At 45.6% G+C, this 23,320-nt stretch overlaps 1 protein-coding gene across 4 annotated transcripts in view; it reads right to left on the bottom strand.

Moving 5' to 3' along the window:
• Nucleotides 1-226: 226 nt before the first annotated feature.
• The window catches only part of ACVR1 (activin A receptor type 1), a 45,123-nt gene continuing 22,029 nt past the window's right edge, over nt 227-23,320 (bottom strand). For all 4 annotated transcript variants that reach the window (XM_042877685.1, XM_042877687.1, XM_042877683.1 and 1 more), the window contains exons 2-10: nt 20,714-20,790; nt 17,631-17,885; nt 17,221-17,438; nt 14,146-14,245; nt 11,802-11,948; nt 9,521-9,796; nt 6,562-6,759; nt 2,204-2,334; nt 227-1,493 (exon numbers count right to left, since the gene is read on the bottom strand). In XM_042877685.1, the coding sequence (XP_042733619.1) occupies nt 1,359-1,493; nt 2,204-2,334; nt 6,562-6,759; nt 9,521-9,796; nt 11,802-11,948; nt 14,146-14,245; nt 17,221-17,438; nt 17,631-17,885; nt 20,714-20,790 (1,537 nt within the window). In that variant the 3' untranslated portion in view covers nt 227-1,358. The remainder of the gene's footprint in view (nt 1,494-2,203; nt 2,335-6,561; nt 6,760-9,520; nt 9,797-11,801; nt 11,949-14,145; nt 14,246-17,220; nt 17,439-17,630; nt 17,886-20,713; nt 20,791-23,320) is intronic.

Here is a 23,320-nt window from a genome sequence, read left to right as displayed (position 1 = left end):
TCTGCAGGAGCACAGCTGGGCTCCCCCCGCTCAGCTGCAGGGACCTGGGAGCGGCTCCTGCAGGACGTGCCTGTGAGCCTGCACAGCAGCAGCACACAGCGACGGCTGCCGAGCCTCAGCTGCTCCGAGCTCAGCCCTGCACCGCCGGCCCACCGCACCTACCTGTGAGCACGGCCCTGCTGCAGCAGCACGCGTGGCTAAGAGGCAGGAACAGAACTGAAACGCCTTCGCTTGACTTGAAAACATTCTATTTAATTTATACAAATAACTACTAAATAGAAAAAGTAGATTAAAACAAAATAGTTATTTTTCTGGCAGAGTTTAAATGCATATTATATAGCTTAGAAGAAATAAAATGCATTCTCCCCACAGCATTCATGACCTAAAGTTCTAGTTAATTCCTCCGCTGCTTTCCTCCTCTAGCTCGGTAAGATACTGGACACGCTGTCCTGTGAGTAATGGCTATATATATGTTCCATATTTGAACTGAAAATATGTTACAGACCACACACCTACAAATGTGAAGCACTTAAGATGTGACTATTGAGTTGTAATAAGATAATACAGAAAACAATTTATGCTTCAGGTTATATCGTGTTACAAAAACGTCTGTGTAAAATCATGAAAGAGGCCACATAAAAATAAGCTTTAACTTTATGCACTCACTGTACAGTTTAAAAACTGGCAAGTGCACTGTAATAAATAATTTGCAAGTTTTGTATAAACGAGAAATTCCTAATGTTCAGCATTATTGTAAACATCAGTACACGTAAAATGCAGCTAAAATCTGACGGTTACATTTTCTTTCCTTTGTCCAAATTCTTTTCCTATTATTCAGGCATGGATCAACGCAGTTTACAGCCAATTGTATTTTTGGCAAGTCACGTCATTAAAATTAACAGTGACAGTGCAAGTAAGGAATGCAAAGAATTCCTAGTGCAATAAAGAAGAGAAGCACAGGCAATATTGCTGATTAAAATTACCACTTCCGCGTGTTCACCCTGGGAGTGATTAGGAGAATTTAAAAATAAAAGGGAAAAAAACGGGAGGGGGGGAAGCTGTTCAAAGCCATTATTTAATGCCCTGATCTCGTCTTAGGATTTCTCTGTCTTCCTTCAGGCCACTACCTTTGCAACAGTACATCCAGCATGAGTCTTTATAGCTTGACCGTTTGTGAAATGCCCATCGCAGTCACTGAGCAAAGTCCGTATGGTGCCGGTGTCTCCCAGGGGACGGCTTGGTAGGAGCTGCTGCCTCTGGAAGAAGCCACGTGGGGACCGATGACATGAGCTGCCTGGCCGGGCTGCCTCTGAGCCAGACAGGTGCCTTCCTGTCAGGAAAGCACCACAAGAAGAAGGTCAACAGTCAGCTTTCAGTTTATCTAAGGAATTGTCAATTTTGGTCAAAGTCTTTTTGATTCGCAGGGCTGTTAGTCTTGCTGATGGATTCTGATACCAGCATTCTTTCATCAACTTGGCAAGAGATGTTAACGTCTGGAAAAGAATAAGAACAAAACACACACGTGAGTACACAAATCACAATCCAGAGCGCAGCAGCAGATTGGGCTGCTGGGCCCTAACACGGCGTGGCTTTACTACCTTACACATCATCCGTTAAGTATTTCAAATATACGAGCTTTGAGTGTTGAAAAATAAGAGTTTGATCATTAAAGAGAAGAAGTGACAAGACAATGGCTGACTGCAGTGTCAAAGCACCGTAATTTTAGAACAGCAGTCTGAGGGGTCTGGACTGACTGGGATGAAGGAAAACTTCAGCAGCAGCCTTTCAGAGAGAACAGTCCCTTATCATGTGGGTGGGGGTGGTGTGGTGTAGAAATCAGAACTTTGTTCCAAGTCTGTATGCTTATGAGCCACAGAAAGGCCTAACAGGCTGCATTACCCCTACGTGTATACACCCTTGGAAAGTGAGTAATAACAAAGGGGGAGTCGTGTGAAAACAAGTATTAATTCTTATTACTGGAGGGCCAGTGTGAGAATAGCTCAGATTTAACAGTCTGCTCAATTCTTCTTCCTTCTGCAACATCAAGGTCCACACCTACGTGTCTGAAACCTATATGGGTAATTCTCCTGGCAAGCAGCACTGAGATCATCTCAGCTTTGGGTGGCTATGGCAGCAGATTGCACGGCTTCAGTTCAGAAATGGGGTCGGCTCCTACAAACCATATGCAGGAACGTCCACTTACAGGGTCTGAGAACCACCTGTTGGGAATGTTTGGCCTTTGCTGATCTACACAGACCACTTTCCTCATGTCTTCAAAACTGGGATCATTTGGAACCAGGTCATAAAATGGTGGTTTATAGTCTTCTACAATACCTAGTGAGATACAAACAAGAGAGGCATCATTAAATGGCTGTCAGTGAAAGAGCACCTCTGCAAAGCCAGCACACACAAACTAGCTGCCTGAGAAGCACAAAAATAGTTTTAAGACTCCATGTTAAACAGTCATTAAAAACATAGGACAGCACTTACTGTCACAGCAAGAGTTTCTCCTACCATTCTGCAAATTAAAAGCTACATCCACTTTGGAGATGCCTGAGCCAAAGTAAGAGGTAAAATTCACTTGCTGGAAAGTCATCTTCCATAAGGCATGGAGGTTTACAGGATACCAGAAAACTGAGATTTCTACTAGAACAGCATCAAATTTCCACATCTGCACTGTTGTTTTCAATGGGTTTGACACACTTTGCATTGCTTCACGCATCATGAAAGAGTCCAGCAAGGATGTCAGCATCTACAGGCCCTCATGCTGCTGCTTCACATAAAATCATTTCTTCTACAACACAGTAAAATGCTTAGGATAAGTGGTGCCACATATCTTCAGGTATAGGCTTTGCTGTCATTTTCTGCCTTGAAAAGTGAGCAAACAAGAAGTTGTGTCTCTGCTTCGTCCCCCAGGTTACATAAGAGCAGCAGGCTAAAAGACTTTTGCCTACTCACTACTGCATGCATGCAGCACTGCTGCTGCTGTGGATTAAGCTCACCAATGATCTAGGGAGCTCAGCTTTCTTTGGAAATCAATTTAAAAACTGGTGTTTCAAGTCAGGCACTTGGACCAGCAGCTTGGAGAAATACTGAGCAAATGAAGTCCTCTGTGTACAGTGGAAGTGTGGACAGAATGAAGCTAAAACTGCTGCTTAGCAGCCCGGCAGCTGGCCTATAATCAGATACACATGAAATTCAGGACATTTTTTTATTACTTCAGACACACCTGAGTAGAAAAACAGTTCTCAGAAGCTTTGCTACAGTGCTTGGGATTTAATGCTCTTGTTCTACTGGAGACTAAGACTGAAGTCACACAGACACTCTGTAAAAGCCTGTAAATCTGCCTGTGGGGACTGGGCTTCAGCAAATCCTAGCTCACATAGGAGACAGCTCAAAGACCTGGCTACCCAAGGGATGCTCCAGAACAGAGCCACTGACAGCCACAGGTTTGCCACGTGGACTCACAACAAGCTATGCATGCCATGTGTGCCACATTCCATTTCCAAGCAACTTCTAACTGCATCTACTGAACGTCACCTAGAGGGCTGAACTCTTGGTCACATCCTCCTCCTGCATACTCCCAGAACACAAAATGAAGTCTGTGAGAATTCAAGAACACAAATAAGCTCTTTTGCATCAGTATCGTTTGAAATGGAAGCACAGAGACAGCAGTGGTTTCACACCATTCACACACAAACCCTCAGAGCTACACGGTGCAGTCCTGGAGGCGCAGCCAGCACCATTACGACACCGACAGACCATCACTGAACAAGCCCAGCTCTATTTCAGCTTCCTACACTCACGGAGGCATTCCAACAAGAGAACACACAGGTGGCTATCTGAGGTACAGCACAGTATTAGAGCACAAAGTGAAGTCCTGCCTTGTTCCAACAGTCACTGGAGCGCTCTGATCCCCCAGGGACAGCTGCTGGCTGCAGCAGCAGCTGGCTGGCACAGGCACTGAGTGCCACCTCTCACCCACACGCCTCCTCCCAGCAAGATGGCCATCCTGAACTGTGACACGCTTCCCTTTCCACTTCCAGAGGAAAGGAAATGAACCTCTTACCACAAGAGGCCCTGAAGTCGTTAAGCACAACCTACAGCTTGTCACTTTTGGGACAGCCTTAATGACTTCTGTCACTGACAATACTCTACACTTTCCTCTCTGGAGGAGCTGCTTTTTGCTAAGTAAATGCATTGCAACTCACACAGAGCAGCAGTTTTTTCCACTTTTATCCTTTGTTACTTACATGAAGGCTTATCTTGTGTGCAGAAGCATACTGCTGGAGCAATGTAGGACCTCTGCAAACCCCCAGGCTGCAGGTACAGCCCCGCGGGCACAGCGCTGACCACGTGCCATTGAGCAGCAGCCCTTCCAAGCTTGGTGTCTCACATCAAACACGACCACATTATTGCAAATGACAGCTAAGACCTAAGGAACAGACTGCACTGCAGTGGAAGCACATTCCACAGCCGTGAGTAACCACTGCGGTGAGCAAGCACTGCTCTATTGACATGGAGTGAAACACCACTGGGGGGCTCAAATCACATTTATGTACAGTGAGAATTGCTGAGGGACTCCTGCTGCAGCACAAGGACAGCACACAAGCACTCTTGGTTGTGGAGAAGTTTCGTAATGTTCTCCTCCTCCTGCTAAACCACAGCAGAAAAGCACTGAGAATCATGGTGTTGCCTTGTAGACCAAAGAAAAGCAACAGATTTGTGGTTCAAATCACAACAACCTTGGGTTCTCCAAGAATGAATATACTTAGGCTGACATGGAGCAGATTTCAAGTTCACACCAAGCAACAGATGGCAAGCATCCTTCCTCCTAGGACAAAGAGCAAAGCCCTATAATCACATACACCAGGCACACCTGCCCCATGCTCACCTCACATCTTATTACTCAGTTCACATGAGCCCTGCTGCCTCCATCTTTGCAAGCTCACTTCAAGTACCAAAGTCTTATTACAGACCAGACAGGGTTATCTGATGAATTCCACCCAGTCAATCACTTGGATTTCTGAGAGAAAATGTTTACTTCACCTCAAACCAGTGCAAGGAAATGTAATCACTTTCAAGCAACAGCCCGGAATACAGAACAATGGAAGTAAGTACAGCTGAGTTCATACCACTGCTGCCTCCAACTTCAGACTCACTGGCAAGACTAATGCCACGAGGTACCCACATTACTGTTACAAGAGCTTCCATGGCAGCACCAACCTTGGCCTGAAGTAAATTCTCAAAGCCTTTCCTTATCTTCTTCGTAGGTTTGCAGTCTGTGCTGAGCTTTCTGCTATCTTAGTTAAGCTGCCAGCACAATCCAAACCTGCTAGTTCAACATTAGCTCAGGTAGGTCTCCTGTAAACTGCTGTTACTGCAACTGCACGTATAAATACACGTCTCAGCATGGGAATGTTTAGATATGTACCATTGCACAGAACTTTCATTTTAAGAGGTAATCAACACAGGACTGTATGTGTCATCTACCAAATACACACAAAGTGTATTAAAAACATATTTACTGATTAAAAAAAGAAGAGCAGGACCTCTGAAGCCACTCGATTACCCTGATCTTATGCTCTAGGGGAGATTCCATTCTAGGTCACTTGAGAAGCGGAGAAGTAGCATCTAGGCTTATAAGGAGGCTTAAACAAGCCCATGCCTAAGCCTACCTCTGAGTTTCGGTATCTGCAAGGCAGCTTTGTTCAGGCAGCTTATCAGCATCCCAGAGAGGAAAGGCAGAGAGGAGATGATGCAGGGGAACATCACGAGGCACATACCTGGCCTTTCACTGGCACGTGGGCCAGGCTTTGTTACACTGAATGAGCTACCAGCAGTCTTCACCATCACACCTCACAGCAGCCCACCTCTGAACACCCACTGCTCATTCATACCTCACTCTCTCCAATAAAATCACTCATTCTCTCTCCTTTGGCTCTTGGCAAAGTCCTTTGGGAACAAAACAAGGTCCAAAAACCAGACAGGACTTCTGAGTGACAAGGAATCACACCAGCAGATACCCAGCTTCAGGGTCTTTACATTCAGACTCCCTTGCCAATGAAACAATGTAATGCTGTGTGCTACAAAACAGAATTGTACTCTGACCAAAGCTCTGGGAGTGGTTCACTTGGTACAGCAAGAGCATCCTTGAATTCCAATTGTTTCACTTCTTAACTTTCTACATTTTCCTCCTATTTAGGTTCTTTAGGTTTTGTTGCGTGAAACAGACACCCAAAAGCGTTCACTGTGATTTAATGGCACATACAAAAGGTCACAGATTCCACAGCCTAAGATTTTAGTTTAGTTGACTATCTGGCAAAATATTTCTCGTCATTATTTAGGATTCAGAAGGGACCCCTCTTTCCCACCTCCACATTACGTTCCGGTGCCCAGCTTACCGGCAGCTTCAAAGGAGGCAGCAATGTGCCAAGAACAAGCAGGCTTGGAGGTGCAGTGTTTTGCTGCACCCCCTGTGCATTTCAGTGGCAGATTCTCCGCAGCCAGTTATTTGCCTAACACACTGCAAACACAACGACAGGGGTCCCAAACACCTACCATTGCTAACCATGCGCCGAGCCACCTCCCACAGGACCAGCCCGAAGGCCCAGATGTCGACCCTCTTGTAGGAGTCGAAGCAGTCAGCCTGGATGGTTTCGTCCAACACCTCCGGCGCCATGTAGCGTTTGGTGCCCACTCGGGGGTTGTTCCCCACATCCAACTGGTTCGTGCTTTGGGAGTGCATGACTGCAAGGCCTGGACAACAGAGAAGAACTGTTGAACCCCTTCGGAAGCAGACATTAAAAGTTACACGTCAGGAGCGACACCCAGCAGACAGTTCATTAAAAAGAAGGAACTCAGAGTCCAGCTGTCTGAAGACCAACTGGGTCAGTTCCACAGCAGCCCACAAAAACAGCCTCGTGTCCACAGTCTCAGTAATCCCTCAGGAGGTATTGATCTATTAAACATGCTATTGCACGGCTCTAAAATGCTGTTATTATAAGAACTAAATGTTTTGCAGCCACTGGATGTCACCGGCGCTCTAGGCACGTATACACACAAGGCTGGGCAGCTGTTACTGAGAAGAAAACAATTCTACCCAGCATTCAGATTTATTTATAGAACTCTTGGGTAGGTGGATGCATCTGAGCTGTGGGAGAAGAGAAGAAAAACACTGCATGACAGATATACACAAGTTAAAAAATAAAGCTGGAAAATAAAAGCCACCGTATTTGTAGTATCTTGAAAAATAAACATCCTCAAGTGATCCAAAATGAGTCAGCCAAAACCACTCTACCAGGCTTCTACTAATTACCAAACATTTAAGCAAAGAACATTATGTGAGGGTCTAATTTACTGTAAATTCGGAAACGCACAAAGTACTCATTTTGCCATGGTAAACAGCCAGCACTGCAAATTGAGCAGCTACAGGTGCATGACATAACTAAGCAATAGAAAAGGCACAGACTCCTGGCTTTCCTCAGCAACTCCTTACTATTTCCATTTAACACGACTGTTTTAGATGGAACTAAGAAGCCCTTACTTCAGGCCCAAAAAACATCAGCTCACCTGCCATTCATTTTACTGTTCTTCCTTACCAAAAGAATAATCTGTACTTCACAGGAACAAAAATCTGGAAAATCCTCTCCTGCAATTCAAGTGACTTCAGACTGCTAAGAAAACGCTCCTGGCACCTTGAGAAAGATGCTGTCTACTGACTGCCCAATGCCACTCAGAGATGGAGCTGAACAGCCTATCCTCCAGATAAAAATCATTGTTGTCCTAGTTGTTTTTTTCTTTTCTCTTCAGATCTCACACACTGGAAACAGAGGTTAGAAAACAAATTTCCTGGCAACCTCTACACATGTCAAGACTCTGGAGGACACTGGTAAAATTCATAATGTTCCATCCAAATAGGGCAAAACAGATTCAACAGATTGATGGGTCAAAGTTTAGGGCTGAGGGATGCGAGTCAGCATCCAGTACGCCATAAACTGAGAACGTGTTGCAATCATGTCAGGAGACAGCCATGTTGTAATCAGTCCTCATCACAGTGACATCTGTGCTGCTCAGAAGACAGACATCGCACTGCTTCACTTCCCCTTCACCACAGAACACCCCCCTGCACATTTAAACCAAGAGAGCTCTTACTGTAAGATACCAACCCTCTAAAAAACAAAAAGTGTCAGGGAAAAAATGGAAAAAATGATGGAACACACCGACATTCAGGTTGCCAAAAGAATCACTGTTACTATGCTGGGATATTTCCAGGAACAGAAAGTGAGTAGATGTGTTCCGTCAGTACTCTTCATACCTTCCTTACAAATACAAGTTCTTGTCTCAAGCTGAGGTTCACTGCTCAGTGTGAAGGGAGGAGTTCAGTAAGAGGAGAGCTGAGCTTTTTCTTAATTTTTCTTTTTGTATAAGCTTTACACCACAGTTTTATGAAGTTGCATACGTGATGTACGACCATGTACAAGAACTGCTTTATAAAGCAGAATAGACCAATTACAGGGCAGAGCTTTCTCAGGCCTAACAGCACTGACAGACTGAAGCAACACTGACATCTGTCCTTGAACTTCATGAGAGCTTTTGCATAGCTAGGACATACTTGCTAACTCTCCTCCTTACACTTAAGAAGCAAAAAGTGCATGACAAATACATGCCTGCATTTTTAAACATTTAAAGTATAGGTATTTTACCATCACAAAAGTTATTCAGGAAATGTTTATGACTGTCCTTGCTCAGAGAATCCCTTTGATTTTTAAGGCTTCCAGGTAAACCACAGTATGACTTGGGCTGGGGGGACCTGGTAGATCACCCAGTGGATTTCACTTGGTTAGTGTAGTGCTAATCAACGCCAGGACGTGCTGGCCCCTTCTCAGTACGAACATGAATCAAGAGCCAGTCCCTGCAGTTCTGTTTTTCAACATACAGCTCTATGTTTTACTAACTATTCCTCTGCAATTTTTGATAGGCCACGACTCTCCAATGCTTCTCCCTTCTGTTTATAAAAAAAAAGCATTTTGCAGACAGCCCTGCTGGTGTGAGCACTGCCGCAGCCATCCCACCAGCCTGACGCCTCAAGCCAGCTGTTGTGGAGGGCTCTGTCCTCGACTGAGTTACCTGGGCAAAAAGCACAACTGGACAGGCATCTTGAAGACCTACAGGCCTGGAATAGTGAGCACACAAACAGAAGGGCACTTGAAGGATCAGAAATGATGTGAACCATTGCAACCGCTGCCCACGTAGATCTGTGAGTGGCATCCAGCAACAGAAGACCAAGACAAATCCAAAACGTTCCATCTGTTTGTGAACTCTGCCCTGGGCCTTGGAGCCGTGCAGCTGCACAGCAGCATCTCTAAGTTAGAAGTGCCACCTAGCGGCTGCCAGACCTTCAGGGCAACACCAGTAATTCTCACACTGAGTTTCCTTCAGGGCTATTTAAGGTAGGAGTTATCCAATATATTTGGCTGCTGCAGGAACACAGAGTGCATTAGCACTGAAATGAACTCACCCAAGTCTGCTATGCAGCACTGTCCATTTTTCTTAACGAGGATATTTTTGCTCTTCAAGTCCCGATGAGAAATGGCAGGCTTCCCCTGCGTTCCAAATATCTCTATGTGCAAATGTGCAAGGCCACTGGCTATGGACAGTACTATCCGCAGGCAGCTGACAGTGTCCAGGGTGGTGAGCTGCAGGTAGTCATACAAGGACCCCATCTCGTGGTAGTGGGTAATTAACCACAGCTGAGTGCTAGAGTTTCTGGAAGTCATATCGGATGCAATAAAACCTAGAAAAGATGGAAAAAGAGAGAAAAAAAGAGTGACTAAGTGACTTCCTTAAGTAAAGAACCGACACAACTAGGCCTCTTGTGCATTTTAAAACTCAACTGAACTGAAACTTGACCACCAGGATCCAGCACTGAAAACAGACTGCAGGTATTACCACAAGGAGAAAAACAGTTCATACGTTCTGGAACTCTAGGTCAAGTCCATGCACAAGGATGTCTTTGTATGGAGTCACACCAAACAATTACTTGTCAGGACCATATATTTTTTGAAGTCCAAAACAAATACATTTTGTAGTCCCACGGGAAGCACCACATCCTTCAATCGAGCAGACTGACAAAGCCCATCCCACCCCACAACCACCCCAGCCACTTGATGGGCTGCAGGCCGTGGCAGCACAGCAGCCCTCACAGCTGGCACTGCTCTGTGCTGCAAGCACAGCAGGTGGCTACAGGCAGTGTGGCAGTCCCGAGAGATCTGCACTCCAAAACCAAGCTACAGCAGTTCTACTTCAACCTGCATGCACACCACTTCTACAGTGAAGTGAGGTAGAGCACCTGAACACATCAGGGCTGTACTTAACAACTGCTTGCTAGAAGGGGACAAAGGAATTTCTCTTCTAAGCTCATGAACCTCAAGGACTGTTTCTAAAAGTATGAGTTCTTAAAACTTCACCCAAAGGTCAGGCATTGCTCCCTTCCTGCTACCTCTGAGGTTGGGCATCAGCACACTGCTGTGCTCTCACCTGCGCTGGCCAAGAAGCAGCAGAAGCATTGCTCTCAAGCCAGAGGAACAAACTGGGTTTATTAAAAGCCTGTGTAAGACATTTGTCAGCAAGAACACCCACTGCACTCTTCTGGGAGTCAGATCTCTCCACAGCACGACAATATCATAGATGACAAGTGTTTAAAGCCAGCAAATTTGACAGTCATCAAGACAGACGAAACACTAAGAGAGGAACATGGGAAACATGCAATGTAATTTCAGTCAAGTTCCTTGCTCTCTGGGAAAGGAAAGTTCAATAATTCACATCTCAGGAGTTCACCAAATTATTTATGTAGTAACAAAGGAATTGCTTCAGGAAACATTAGAGCAGCATCTAGCAGAGTGAGCCACAGAGCCAAGGAATATTCTCAGACAGGAAAGATGAAGGAGCCCCAATAAAAATGTCTGATGACAGACTGTGGGTGAGGTAAGGCAGTGAGCAGAAGACAAGGTGTTGCTTTTATTTGTAAAGGTGATTCCCCAGAAGAGAAGCCTGTGTCCAGCTGAATAAAAACAGCTTCAGCCACAGCTGATAACATCAAAAGCCCTTTTTACCGAAGCTCTCGGACTCAACACACATGCTCAAAGGATGCACAAGATTAGAAATCATCACACTTGACTATTTACAGGGAAATGAAATAAAGGGCAACCATAACCGAAGTTAAACCCCAAAGATTCACCAGTTTGACTTAAGCTCTGAGCAGAACAATCAAATTTAACAAAAAATAAACTCTGCTACGAGTCCATTTATTCAGGCACAAGGGAAAAGAGAAACTCCTTCCCACTCATTCTACTCTCAGTCCTCCCAGGTAAACTCAAGTTGTAACACCAGACTCACCAGAACCTCTTCACCTATACATTGCACAATGCTCTTCCTCACCATTTCACCTCCCTGCAAGAACTGCTGCAAGGCTGAACCCTCAGCAGGAGGGGCCGTGGCACCTCCTTCCCTCTCTACATGCTATAGTGCCAACAATCAATTAATCCACTTGACTGTTTCATGCCAGAGCATTTCTGCAGGACAATAAAGCACAGTTGCTGGGACACTTCCTCCATTTATGGGACTCAGACTTCAGCACCTTCCTGAAAGTCTCTCTGCTTAAAATTCCCTTCAACCACTGAAACACAAGAGTTAGCTCCTGAGAACTGCAAGATGTAAAGTAGCACAGAACTGTCACATAAGTCAACTGTTTGGTTAACTTACCTTCATGTCAACTATGTGAATACAATTATTCTACTTACCTAAAATATTTTCATGCCGCAGCAATACAGTGTTATACAATTCAGTTTCCCTGAACCAGGATTTTTCATCCCTAGAAGAGAAGATCTTCACAGCAACATTTTCTCCTTGCCACTGACCCCTCCAGACTTCTCCATAGCGGCCCTTTCCTGGTCAGGGAGGAAACACAAAGAGCTGTGAACTAACAGTCCTCATAGGATTAAGGACAGAAGCAGTCAAGCAGACAAAATCCACCCTCCCAAATATGGGTACTAAAGAATTAGTGCTCATCACTGCCCTTCACCTTATGTGATATTACCAGGACAACATGCAGAGACACATATGCTATTAAACCCAAGTTCCTAACAACAGCACGAGATTACTGCCAATATGCATGAACAGAGGTACATATGCACACACATCAAACACTGTGGGTGTCAGCTGTACCACAGCTGAACAAATCTACAGGACACAGTAAAACTTGTATTTTCTCTGCAATCTGACATATTTGCCTCTAAAATCTCCCACAACGCGTTCCTTGCAGTAATTCCTTTTCTGTTTTGTCTAGAAAGAAAACAACACATCACACAACTCCCTGAAGTGGGGGTACCTCAGCCCCATGATGCCAGAAGCAGTCAGGGCACGAAACTGAAGAGATGAACATTGACTCTGAATTCCCACTTCTCTCAACAATAAAAATTAATATAAATTATAAAAATAAAAATACAATAAATGCAATAAAAAACAAAGAACACTGAAGACCATCACCAAAACATCAGACACACTGTCTGCATCCCAAGCTTTCTACCCAAAAAATAATTAAACTTAAATTATTAAACACCCAGAAGCAAAGCAACATCCTGGAGAAGGCGCAATGCTAAGTTCCTGATCATCATCTCCAGCACACCTACAACACCACAGCCTCAGTGTTCACACAACACACTCTGCTGCAATTGACAACTGTAAATACCCAAATTTTGCCCTTCGTGGCTGTGCCATTCAGTGTTCCAGAGGGACGCATACAGATCAGCTGCACACAGATAGCCAACAGTGACATCTCAATGCTGTCACCCAGAAGAGAACTCCTGCAAAGTGCTCCCACCTGGCTCTGCCACGTAGGCAAACACACACGGGCTCTGGAAATAGCACCAGCCTGTGTTACCTGAGGAGCAGGCATCAGTCCAACAAGACACACACACCTCTGCACCAGACTACACACCTCTTAAAATCATTGTGCATATAATATTCTATGGCTTCTGATGAAGAGGAACTGCTCAACATGTAGACTAAGATTTAATGTCAGTGTGGACACATGCCTACTCAAAGCATGCTATAGGCCAGAAGCAAAGAAACACTGGCAAAAAGTCAGCCCAGGCTCAAGGAAAATGTAAAAGATCCTTAACGTCACACATAAAGTTCTGCAAAAAGATCAGAAGGAGTTTTAGGAAAGAATTATTTACAGTTACTTACACCTGGTTAAAAAAAATAATTACTAGAAAGAGTTTCTCTTTCAGGAAGGACAGAGCAGCACCAATACAGCATTGCCTGCACGCTCCCAAAGCAACCGCAGAGAAGCAGGGCACAAAATATATCAGAAGGGGCAGAAATACTTAAGTATGCCAGCAAAAACCCTTTTGAAAATACTAGTGTGAGTGGAAAGCTGCAAGGAACATTACCATGGCACCAACTGACACCCTAAGCCACAAAAAAGGGGGTTTGGCCCCATGGCTGCAGAGGCCTTGCAGGAATTGAGGCAGGGTCTCCAGGTGAAAGTCAGGCTGGTGGCAGCCGCCTTCCTGTGATCCCCAGCTGCCGAGAACACTCAAAGGAATACCAGACTCCCAGGGTATTGCTTTCTGCAGCCTGAGCGTGCTTAAATTCACATTATTTGCATCTCCTCTTCTAATCACATTTTTGTAAGTGCTATTTTAGCTACTTCACTTGCTGCTTCAGCTCCAGATCCTGGAATCCAAACAATCATTTTCCAATTCTAAAGCCTTCTAACTGAACACCATTTACTGTTCTACAAATGTGCTAGACAGTTTCAAACTCCAAATGGTGTTTGCTTCTCTTAACACACTGCATCTAGCTTACAAGGTGCCCATTCAAATGCTCCTCAATTGTATTCTCTAGCATCACCTTCCTGAAAAAAGGTCAAATTTTTCCTTATAAAGCACAGATGATATTTGCTGTCTTCTGCATAGATCTGAAAGGATGATCCCACTTTCAAAGCAGAAATGTATTCTGTAAGCCGAAGCATGAAAAGTTTCATAAGCACAACTGAGGAACAATTAGGATGCCACACTGAGCTTTCTGCCTGCATTTGTTACCCAGACACAGCACAAGGCAAACAAGATTTCTACTGACCTACACACTCCACAAGCGTGATCTGGCGAGCCACTGTTCTTTGCACCAAGAATGGAAGTCCAGAACCACTTCCAGATGTGCAGGAATGGTCCAATAAATCCTGTTCAAAAGCAAGAGCAGAATTTTACTACATAAACTAAACTGCATTTTTTCCACTTAAATACACAAAGGTGCATCTCTTCATAAAATTGAAGCTATTGGTAGTATCAGACACATGGGGAAGTGTGGCCATGCAGAATCAGAATACACTGCAGCCACCATGAGGTGCTGAGAAACCTGCACAGGGTTTTCCGACTGCAAAGGCCATCCCAGGCATACCAGAGAAGAGAGGAACTAAAAGTTGAGTGTAACCAATTTATCTCAGAAATTTTACAGTCAATTCAGCAAGGAATAGCAAACAAATCAAGCACTGCTTCACGCTCACATTTCCTATTCTGTCCCTATCCTTTATTTTCTGTTCCAGTATCATTTTCTTCCAGACAAGCATTTGTTTATTTTAAGAGCATGACATTTAGTGCACGTGAACCTGGATGCTCACTTGCAGCATGCAATCTATCCTGCCATCAGACTCTGCCTCCTCTGGTTTTTCAGCAATTCATCCTTCTTAGCTCCTTATCTCAAATGTGCATTTGTCACTTATTTTAAAGAGAAACTTCCTTCCCCCTCTCCAAATCTTCTAGGCCTTGCAATAATCTGAACCGCTTCAATGAGACCTAAGTTCTCAGACACACCTTCACCTCTGTGTAATCAGCAGAAGGAGAAGCAACATTTCTCTTGAGTCTTACCTATTTTTCCAGCTCCTTGTGGTCTCTTCCTTTTGAAGATGACTACAAGAGCACACCCATGCAAGTGGGCTTTCACTGTCTAGAGCTTAGCTTGTCTCTCCGATCTACTGACCTGGGGATCCCATATCCTCTAAGTCTGCTTTATGCATCTCCATGAATAAACATGCATTAGAAAGAGCTGCTGACAACTTCTATACTTAAAAACCCAGCCACAGATGGAGTCTGGAACAGAAACATGCAACAACTTGTTTTTCCAACAGCCTCTAACTTGTGTCTGCAGACAAACGCTGGTGCCCAGCCAGGCGCACGGCTGAAGACAGAACAGGGAGATGCTGTCAGGGCACTGCACAAAAACAGAGGGCTTTGGGAGCAATGGCTTCCACGCATGGCTCAGGAAGGGCTGTGCTTTGCAGAGCTTTCTGTTCAAAACAAACGTTAGGAAAATTCTAGTTGAACATTAAAATCCTATTAGCCTACAAAAAATGCTAATACACAGCTACTTTTATAGCTAGGACTCCTATACCAGTTCTAAGTATTAGCACCTGGTTGCTCCGTATTACCGGGCTTTTTTTTTCTCTGTAGAAAGGAAAACAGGATAAAAAAAACCATATGCCCAATCAACCACAAAGCATTTTCAGGAAGCTGCACTGCTGGGCTTCAACTAGATCCAATGAAATCTCATTTCTCCTCACAATTTTTTTTTAGTGAGTTCTCAAGAAAAGATTGTGTAATAGTGACAGGAGACTGCTGTTTTGCTTTTCTGATGGAAACAGAGCTCATTATCTTATCTACATCAATGACTGTAAAAACAAGATCGAGGAGGCCACAGCTCTTTTATTCTGCATTAGGAAGCTCAGCTTAGGGCTGTATTTACTGCACTAGGGAGACTAATCCTAAATGCAAACAAACTTAGTGTAACAGAACCGGAGATTTAGATCCCGCAGCTGACATGAAAAATCCAGAACATGAAAGACTTCCTGTGCAGGTAAACATGTACAGACAAGGAAATACCACTATCTTTATTTTTTGTTTACATCACCAGCACCAAGAGGCAGAGACACCATGCTTACAGAGCTACAAGAGTTACACAGCTGTGAACAAAACGACAGCAGACCAAAACTTCACAGCCAGCAACTTCTCCAATTTCTTTTGAAAGAAAGTTTTTTAATTTATTTCTCCCAGGCTTTAACTGCTGTTTCCTTGGATCATGAAACAATAAAGAGCAAAAGGTCTGCAACTGGAATGGGAATGGTCTTGCACTGATAAGAGATAAGAGCTGGAAGACAGTGCTTACAGACGATCACGTTGCATACCTGCCTAATCTGTGGGGAGCACATCAAACCGGCTCTTTTAAGGCCAAGAATCAAGCCTTCCAAGAGAGCCAAAGACATTAAAAAAAGAAGTTACCAAGTGTAATTTATATATGGCTGAGCTGAAGCAGTGACACAAAGCTGTTGCAGTGTACAGAGCGCCTGATCCCAGTCACACCAACCACCCAATACTTCAAGCTCAGGAGGAAGGCACTGGTTTCAGTAACACTCAATGTACTCCTGAAGCCATGAATGCTCAGTTTTGATGGGAACATTGCTGGAAACATTTTCAATTACTGTTACTTAAAATAAGGCCAAGGTATAACACTTCAAAACTTCACAAGGAAACACTTCCCCATGTTAATTTTCCATAGACTGAGTGACCTGAAACATTTTAAAAATCAAATTTTGAACAAGATGTCCAAAGAAAATGGGAAGTGCTGCTACTCTCCTCTGTCAAAAAAAATTCACTGATTTCCTCCTACTCCTCCACTTACCAAGTTCACGGGACTCAGATCTGAAGTTTTAAGTTGAGACAACCTGTATTTTCTTCTCTGCCCATCATCACATCCTTTTCAGTCTTTCAAATTGTCATTGAAACATCAAATCACAATACATTTTTACACCTTTCATATCACGTTAGGCTACCTGAAAACTGTACAAACGTTGTTTTGCTGATATGTAAGCTTCTCAGTAGCTTTAGATGTTGTTTGTAGAACCAGACAATGTTTGACTAGAGCTTACAGCAACTCTCCAAGTCAAGGAGACTATAGTTGCAAAAGTGTTTGTTTTTTGTTTGGTTTGGGTTTTGTGTTTTTTTTTTAAGTTTCATTTAAATTGTGGCTTCTGAACACAGTAACATCCCCACACGAGTCCTGACACTTAAATGGCATGCTGGCAGCATAAAGCCATGGCCATGTCTGGAGGGGCTGTGAGGGCATTTGGAAGCAAAGTTTTTACCATTCACAAAGGTTACTTACTGCCAATGTACTGTCCCCGACATTTGAAGCAATGAGTCCCTCAATTGTGCCATATTCTGCATCTCTAGAATTGAGTCTCTCCATGTGGTTCTTCTGTATTCTCCGGATGATGAGCACAGCTACCACAGAGAAAACTACCAGCACTACCACGGGAGCCAGTATAACGATGATCAGCGTTTCCATGCTGTAACCTGCAGCTTCCCCTTGCAGGGTTTGCCCTTGGAAAAGAGAAAGAACAAAAGAAAAAACGTTAGAACGCCTGGAGAAAACACTTCCACAACCAGCAGTTTGCTCGGTGGCCACTCACACTGGGAGAGGCTTTTACACAGTCAAGGCAGCAGCACACCTGCACAAAGTGTGCTGCCATGACTCAGCTGCTCAGAATTCCTTCTTTATAAGTTAACCATCACCTTTAGAAGAGGGCAGCTTTGCAGTGATATTCATGTTGCACAGGTATCCTTGGCAGCACTCCACAGCTTGGTCAGGAGATGGCGGAGTTTTGCACGTCATTTTCCCTTGTTCGTAGACTTGGAAGCAGCCTTTCTGGTAAACCTTAGCACCATCGTTAATGCTCAGGGAGGCGAAGCACTGCTGGCCCTGGCAGCGGTCTCCATTCCCACATGACATGCCTTCACACACACATTCATTTAGCTTCAGCTCCTCGTCTGCAAAAAGGGAGAGGTGAGGAAAAAACACACCGTACTCTGTAACTACTTTTACAGAGAGATTTAGTTATCTCCATAGAATAAGACAATAAAAATCCTTTGTTTAAGGGAAGGAATACTGCTTGCAGCTATCACAGAGGAACTACCAAGTAGGAGCTAACAATACCCATTTATCTGATTCAGCAAGGCAGAGATACCAGCCCGCACCACTGAAGAAATACCAGTCTTATCTGCCCACTCCAAGCACTCACATTCCCAGGGCTCAGCTTTACATCACCCCACAGGCACTACTGCAGGGGTACAGCATGGAAGTGTTGTCTGCACAAGGGCAGTTAGCAGAGAGAAACCAACCGTAACTGTAAAGGACATTTGCTAAACTCAATTGCATTGCTCTGCTCAGGGCAGCAGAGATGAGGCTGCTCCTGCACACACTCCCTGGGTGCATGGACTCTTACAGCAGACTCGCTCACATTCTTTTTTCAGCTCTAGCAGATATTTCCAGCCATAAGCACACAGATGTTCCTAACACAGCAGCATGCCACCACGTGTTCAACTTTTCAGAGCCTATCATTGGAGGTTGCCCACTGGGAATAGAACTTTGTTTATTTTCCTCTTGTTTTTTTTCTGCCCTCCCACAGTGAACAAATACATAACTATAGTTTTCCACTATTGAACTGCCTAAAGTCAGCCAGCTTCCCTGCAGCCCACACTCTGCTCAGTGCACGGACAGCCCCTGTGGCTCGCATCCTGTTCTATCCCTCCTCCCACCCAGGGACCCCTCAAGGCCTAGGGCAGCCTGCACCAGCCAGAGAGCAGAAAGCCACCCCTTTGGCAAAGAAACTCTGAGCTGGGAACACAGACACTCTCCTTCACAACAGTTACTCCTCATGCCCAAACTGTTCCTCAGTTTACCCTGCTGGTTTCCCAGCCTCGCAGTGCGTTACCGCCCACCCCTGTCCCCCAGGTATGCCCCTGCAGTGCCACTCAGCACACAGGCCGTGCAGGTTGCACAGGGCCAGCAGTGGTTGCCATGCCCCGGCAGGTACTCATAAGCTGGATGCTGCACCACAATGACACATCCTCACGTGCATAAAGCCACCCACAAGGGCTGCCTGTCCTCACCACGTTCTCCTGTGGAAAAATACACTGCATGCATTCCTTGTAACATCTCAACTTAGAGATGCTCTCTCCACTGAGAGGAACGTTCCGCTTCCTGCCCAAGGAAACAGGCACGGGGCCACCTCGTCTCACTTGTACTACAGCAACACCACTAACTGATATTTCTTCAGCTCTGACTCAAAATAAATGCTATGTCAGCTATGTCATATGGTCAGCAAACGACAAACTAAACAAACGTACAAAAAGTCAAAACATGCAGCACAAAAAGTCTCCGTTTCCTCTCTAAGGACAACCCACTCCCAGTGGGGGAACTGGTGAAGCATATGAACAGGTTACAAACCCAACATGGAGCCAGCCCAGGGCTGCTGAAATCTCTCAGCACGACAGGGACTTCAAGCACAAAGGTCACAATATTTAAAAACAACAATTCTGCTTTTCTTTTTAAACGACAAGTGTTAAGCAGCTCTGGGGGCAGATGGGGGCAGGGCAGCAGGTGAGCAGGCAGCACAGGGTCAGCATCCATCCCTCACAGGGCCCCAGAGAACAGCAGCATTAAGTGCACAGAGAAAGAAAATGCGCCATAGGAAATTTGGGAGAGGAGAAGGGAAAGAATAAAGCAAACAGAAGCACAAAGCTGGCATGGCTCTTCTGCAGACACTTCCACAGGAAGCTCCACTTCACAAACAGGAAAACATTCCTTGTGCACTCAGCTGGCATGGGTCAGTGGACCACAGCCCCCAGACAGCTGCTCAGAGCGCTGCACAGCCCCAGCCCAGCCTGCCATTGCTCTGCACTCCTTAATGGCTCTGAAAGCTACTAACATTTTTATTTGAAAAGAACCAGCTGTACTTCAAGTGCGATAAGGAGGTGCAGCATGAAAACTGCTATCAAACTTTATTTTAAAAGAATATATTGTATGGACAAAAACAATAGTTTAACATATTTCCACTAAGATCTGTCTAGAGTTGCTTCCTATTCCACTCGTGCCTTAATCTCTGCTTTGTAAACACACATAAAATCCCACCAAACCTGCACACATGTATTTCCCCACTTCACAGTCTTTTCCAAGGATCCAGTCATCATGCGCTTTTGTTATTTGCATCAATATTTGAGAACAAACTCAGGGGATTTCAGAAGGACCTGACAAGGCAAAGAGCACCTATGTGCCACAGCAGATGCTCTGTGCATGTCACACATCACCTGGAATGCAGTCACAGCTGAGGAAGTCACTGGCAGAAAGCCTTCCCTGCACGCTGACAGCAGGCAGTTTTGGAAGCAGCTATCACACAACATCCAGAAACCTTCAGGTGAACCACCACCCTTCTTCCATTTTGCTGAAGCAAACCTTACACGCACTGCACATCTGAAAGCCTTACATGCACACAACAACTGGAGTCACTCAGCATTTCCAAAGACCTGACTGGAGCTGCCACAGAGAAGTTGAAGCGCCGTGCTGAACAGCTCAGACATGAGAGCCCTCCAGAGGACAACCCAGTAACACAACTCCACCTCAGCCCGCTGTGCTGCAAAGAGCTGCTCAAAACTTTGCCATTCAAGTAAGGTTTCCCATTTCACCCCCCAGGTCCTGCTAAGCCCTATGTCAACCACACACGCTGTAGATTTTGTACACAAGCAGGCAAAAAGCAGGATCTCAAGCAACTCCAAGTGCTGAGAAGAGCTCTCCCCACCATCACCAGCACAGCACTCACCTTGCACACTGCGGGAGGGCAGGGCCAGCAGCAGCAGCAGCACAGGGAGAGCCATGGCTCCATCTGTCACTGTAGGCCTGCAGGAAGAGACAGACATGAGAGCTGGGCACACTTGCACTGCCTCCATGTGTAACCACCCCAAAACAGCGCCTCTCCATATCTCCCATCAACTCCATAAATGAAGTGCGGACGACCAAGTTTGGTCTCATTTGCTAAATGAGTCGTTTCCCACATCTACAAAACTTCTATTTTACCACAGTTTCTTAGTGAGATTTATACTTTTCTTGTATAGTCACAGAAGCATAATTTGCAACTGTAGCATGTAGCCAAAGTGTGCCAAGAGGACAGCATGCAACCTTTCAGCAGCAAGCAGGCATATAACATAGAAGATCTGCTTTACCAACCAGGTTTTAAAGAGTTAAACTGCTATGAACTTCAAAGGAAGTTGTGTAAAACTGCATTGTTTGCACTCAGTTGTTTGCACATGGTCTCAGCCGAAACTGCTGAATAACTTTCTTCAACCAGCAGCAACCGGCACTGGATGGCAGAGAAAGCACTGCATGGACGGCAGAGCCAGCCCAGCTCCGTCTGCTTGACCCACGTCCTGTGCAAGAATTTATGTGTTCCCAGCAAAGGCACGGGCTCCTCTAAGGAAGTAAATAAAGGAGTGAATTCTTTCACATACTTCAAACCTTTTCCAGGATACTTGCTCCTTACAAGAACACAAAAGCTCTCTTTTCACTTTGAAGAGCTATTTTACAGGCTACTGACAAGGAACTTCTTTGTAGCAGGGGTTGTCTCAGAGGTGGAGAACTCGGGACTGCAGAGAACAGCAAAGAATGGCAAGCAGCCGCATGGGTCTCCAACTCCAAACCACCCACCTGCCCCAGCCCCAAACACAACACAGCAGCAGGGAGCACACCCAGATCAACATGGCTCTGGTGAGCAGGCACAGGGCTGCTGCTGTGCCTCTGGCAAGCAGCACTTACATTCGCTTATAGAATCATAGAATCATAGAATCACTAAGGTTGGAAAAGACCTAAAAGATCACCCAGTCCAACCGTTCACCTATTCCCAATAGCTCCTACTAAACCATGTCCCTCAACACAACATCCAGTCTTTCCTTGAACACCCCCAGGGTCGGTGATTCCACCACCTCCCTGGGCAGTCCATTCCAGTGCCTGACCACCCTTTCTGAAAAGTAATACTTCCTCATGTCCAGCCTGAATCTCCCCTGCCGTAGCTTGAAACCATTCCCCCTGGTCCTATCACTAATGACACGAGAGAAGAGGCCGACCCCCAGCTCACTACAACCTCCCATCAGGAAGTTATAGAGAGCAATAAGGTCTCCCCTGAGCCTCCTCTTCTCCAGGCTGAACATTCCCAGCTCCTTCAGCCTCTCCTCATCAGCCCTGTGTTCCAGACCCCTCACCAGCTTTGTTGCCCTCCTTTGAACACGTTCCAGGGCCTCAATATCTTTCTTGCAGTGAGGGGCCCAAAACTGGACACAGTACTCGAGGTGCGGCCTCACGAGTGCTGAACATAGGGGAACAATCACCTCTCTGCTCCTGCTTGCAACACTGTTTCTGATGCAAGCCAGGATGCCATTGGCCTTCTTGGCCACCTGGGCACACTGTCGGCTCATGTTCAGCCGAGCATCAATCAATACCCCCAGGTCCATTTCCTCTACGCAGTCCTCCAGCCACATCGCCCCAAGCCTGTAGCGTCGCCTGGGCTTACTCACACTGCATCCCAACGCAGCAGACAGAAAAATGGCAGTACCAACATTTTTCAATTTTCGTCAGCTATCTTCTGTTGCTGCCTTTTCATACCATTAGCAGGCTGCCTGTGTGCTTGGTGACTAAAGCCAAATCATTTCTGTATTTATTTCCTGACACAGATTAGTTTTGGAAAGATGTCAGGGATTGTTCTGTGACCAGTTAACATGGTCAAGGATTTGTGACCCTGTGTGCTCCAGTTCTGAGATTCCCTACTTGAAGGGAGGAGCAAGCAGCACCCAGCATCACTGCCTCTGGCACAACCCACCTCCCACTGCTTGCACCCACTCTGCCTGTCTACTCCCATTGTTGAAGACCTTGCAACACACAGTACCTCACCTCCAACAATCACAAAACACAAGTAGGGCTGCATGCAGCACGATCAGCGAGCACTCATGGATAAGGTGCAGGCTAGGAGAAAGCTTCCCTGGAGCAGCCGGTACGTAGTGCTGCAGCCAGCCCAGGGTCCAGCACGGGGACAGCAGAGTCCCCACGTCCCCAGCAGCAGAGCCGGGCTCAGCTGTTGCTTGGGGCCATGAGCAGTGGCAGCAGGAGGCTGCTCAGCTCTGCGAGAAATGAGGCTGAGCACGTGAAGTGCGTGCTCAGGACATGCTGAAGGGACAGAAGACAGAGAAAGCAGATAATGGCATGCTACCTACGTGCTGAAACCAGGAGAAGCCTGCAAGTATTTGTTTTTCCTTTCAAGCAGTCTATTTCAATAAAGCATGGTCCCAGAAAGGAGGAGGGGAACCAAACTGCCCCCAGCAGAGACACCAGCCTCCCCCAGCAGTGAGCAGTAACAGTGCTGAGGCTAGCAGTGATGCACTGG

Source organism: Lagopus leucura, unplaced genomic scaffold (assembly GCF_019238085.1).
Source record: "Lagopus leucura isolate 7727_CA_CO unplaced genomic scaffold, USGS_WTPT01 Super-Scaffold_100019, whole genome shotgun sequence".
Classification (NCBI taxonomy): domain Eukaryota; kingdom Metazoa; phylum Chordata; class Aves; order Galliformes; family Phasianidae; genus Lagopus; species Lagopus leucura.
Note: the sequence above shows the minus strand (reverse complement) of the source record. Positions and strands in the feature narration are given on the sequence as shown.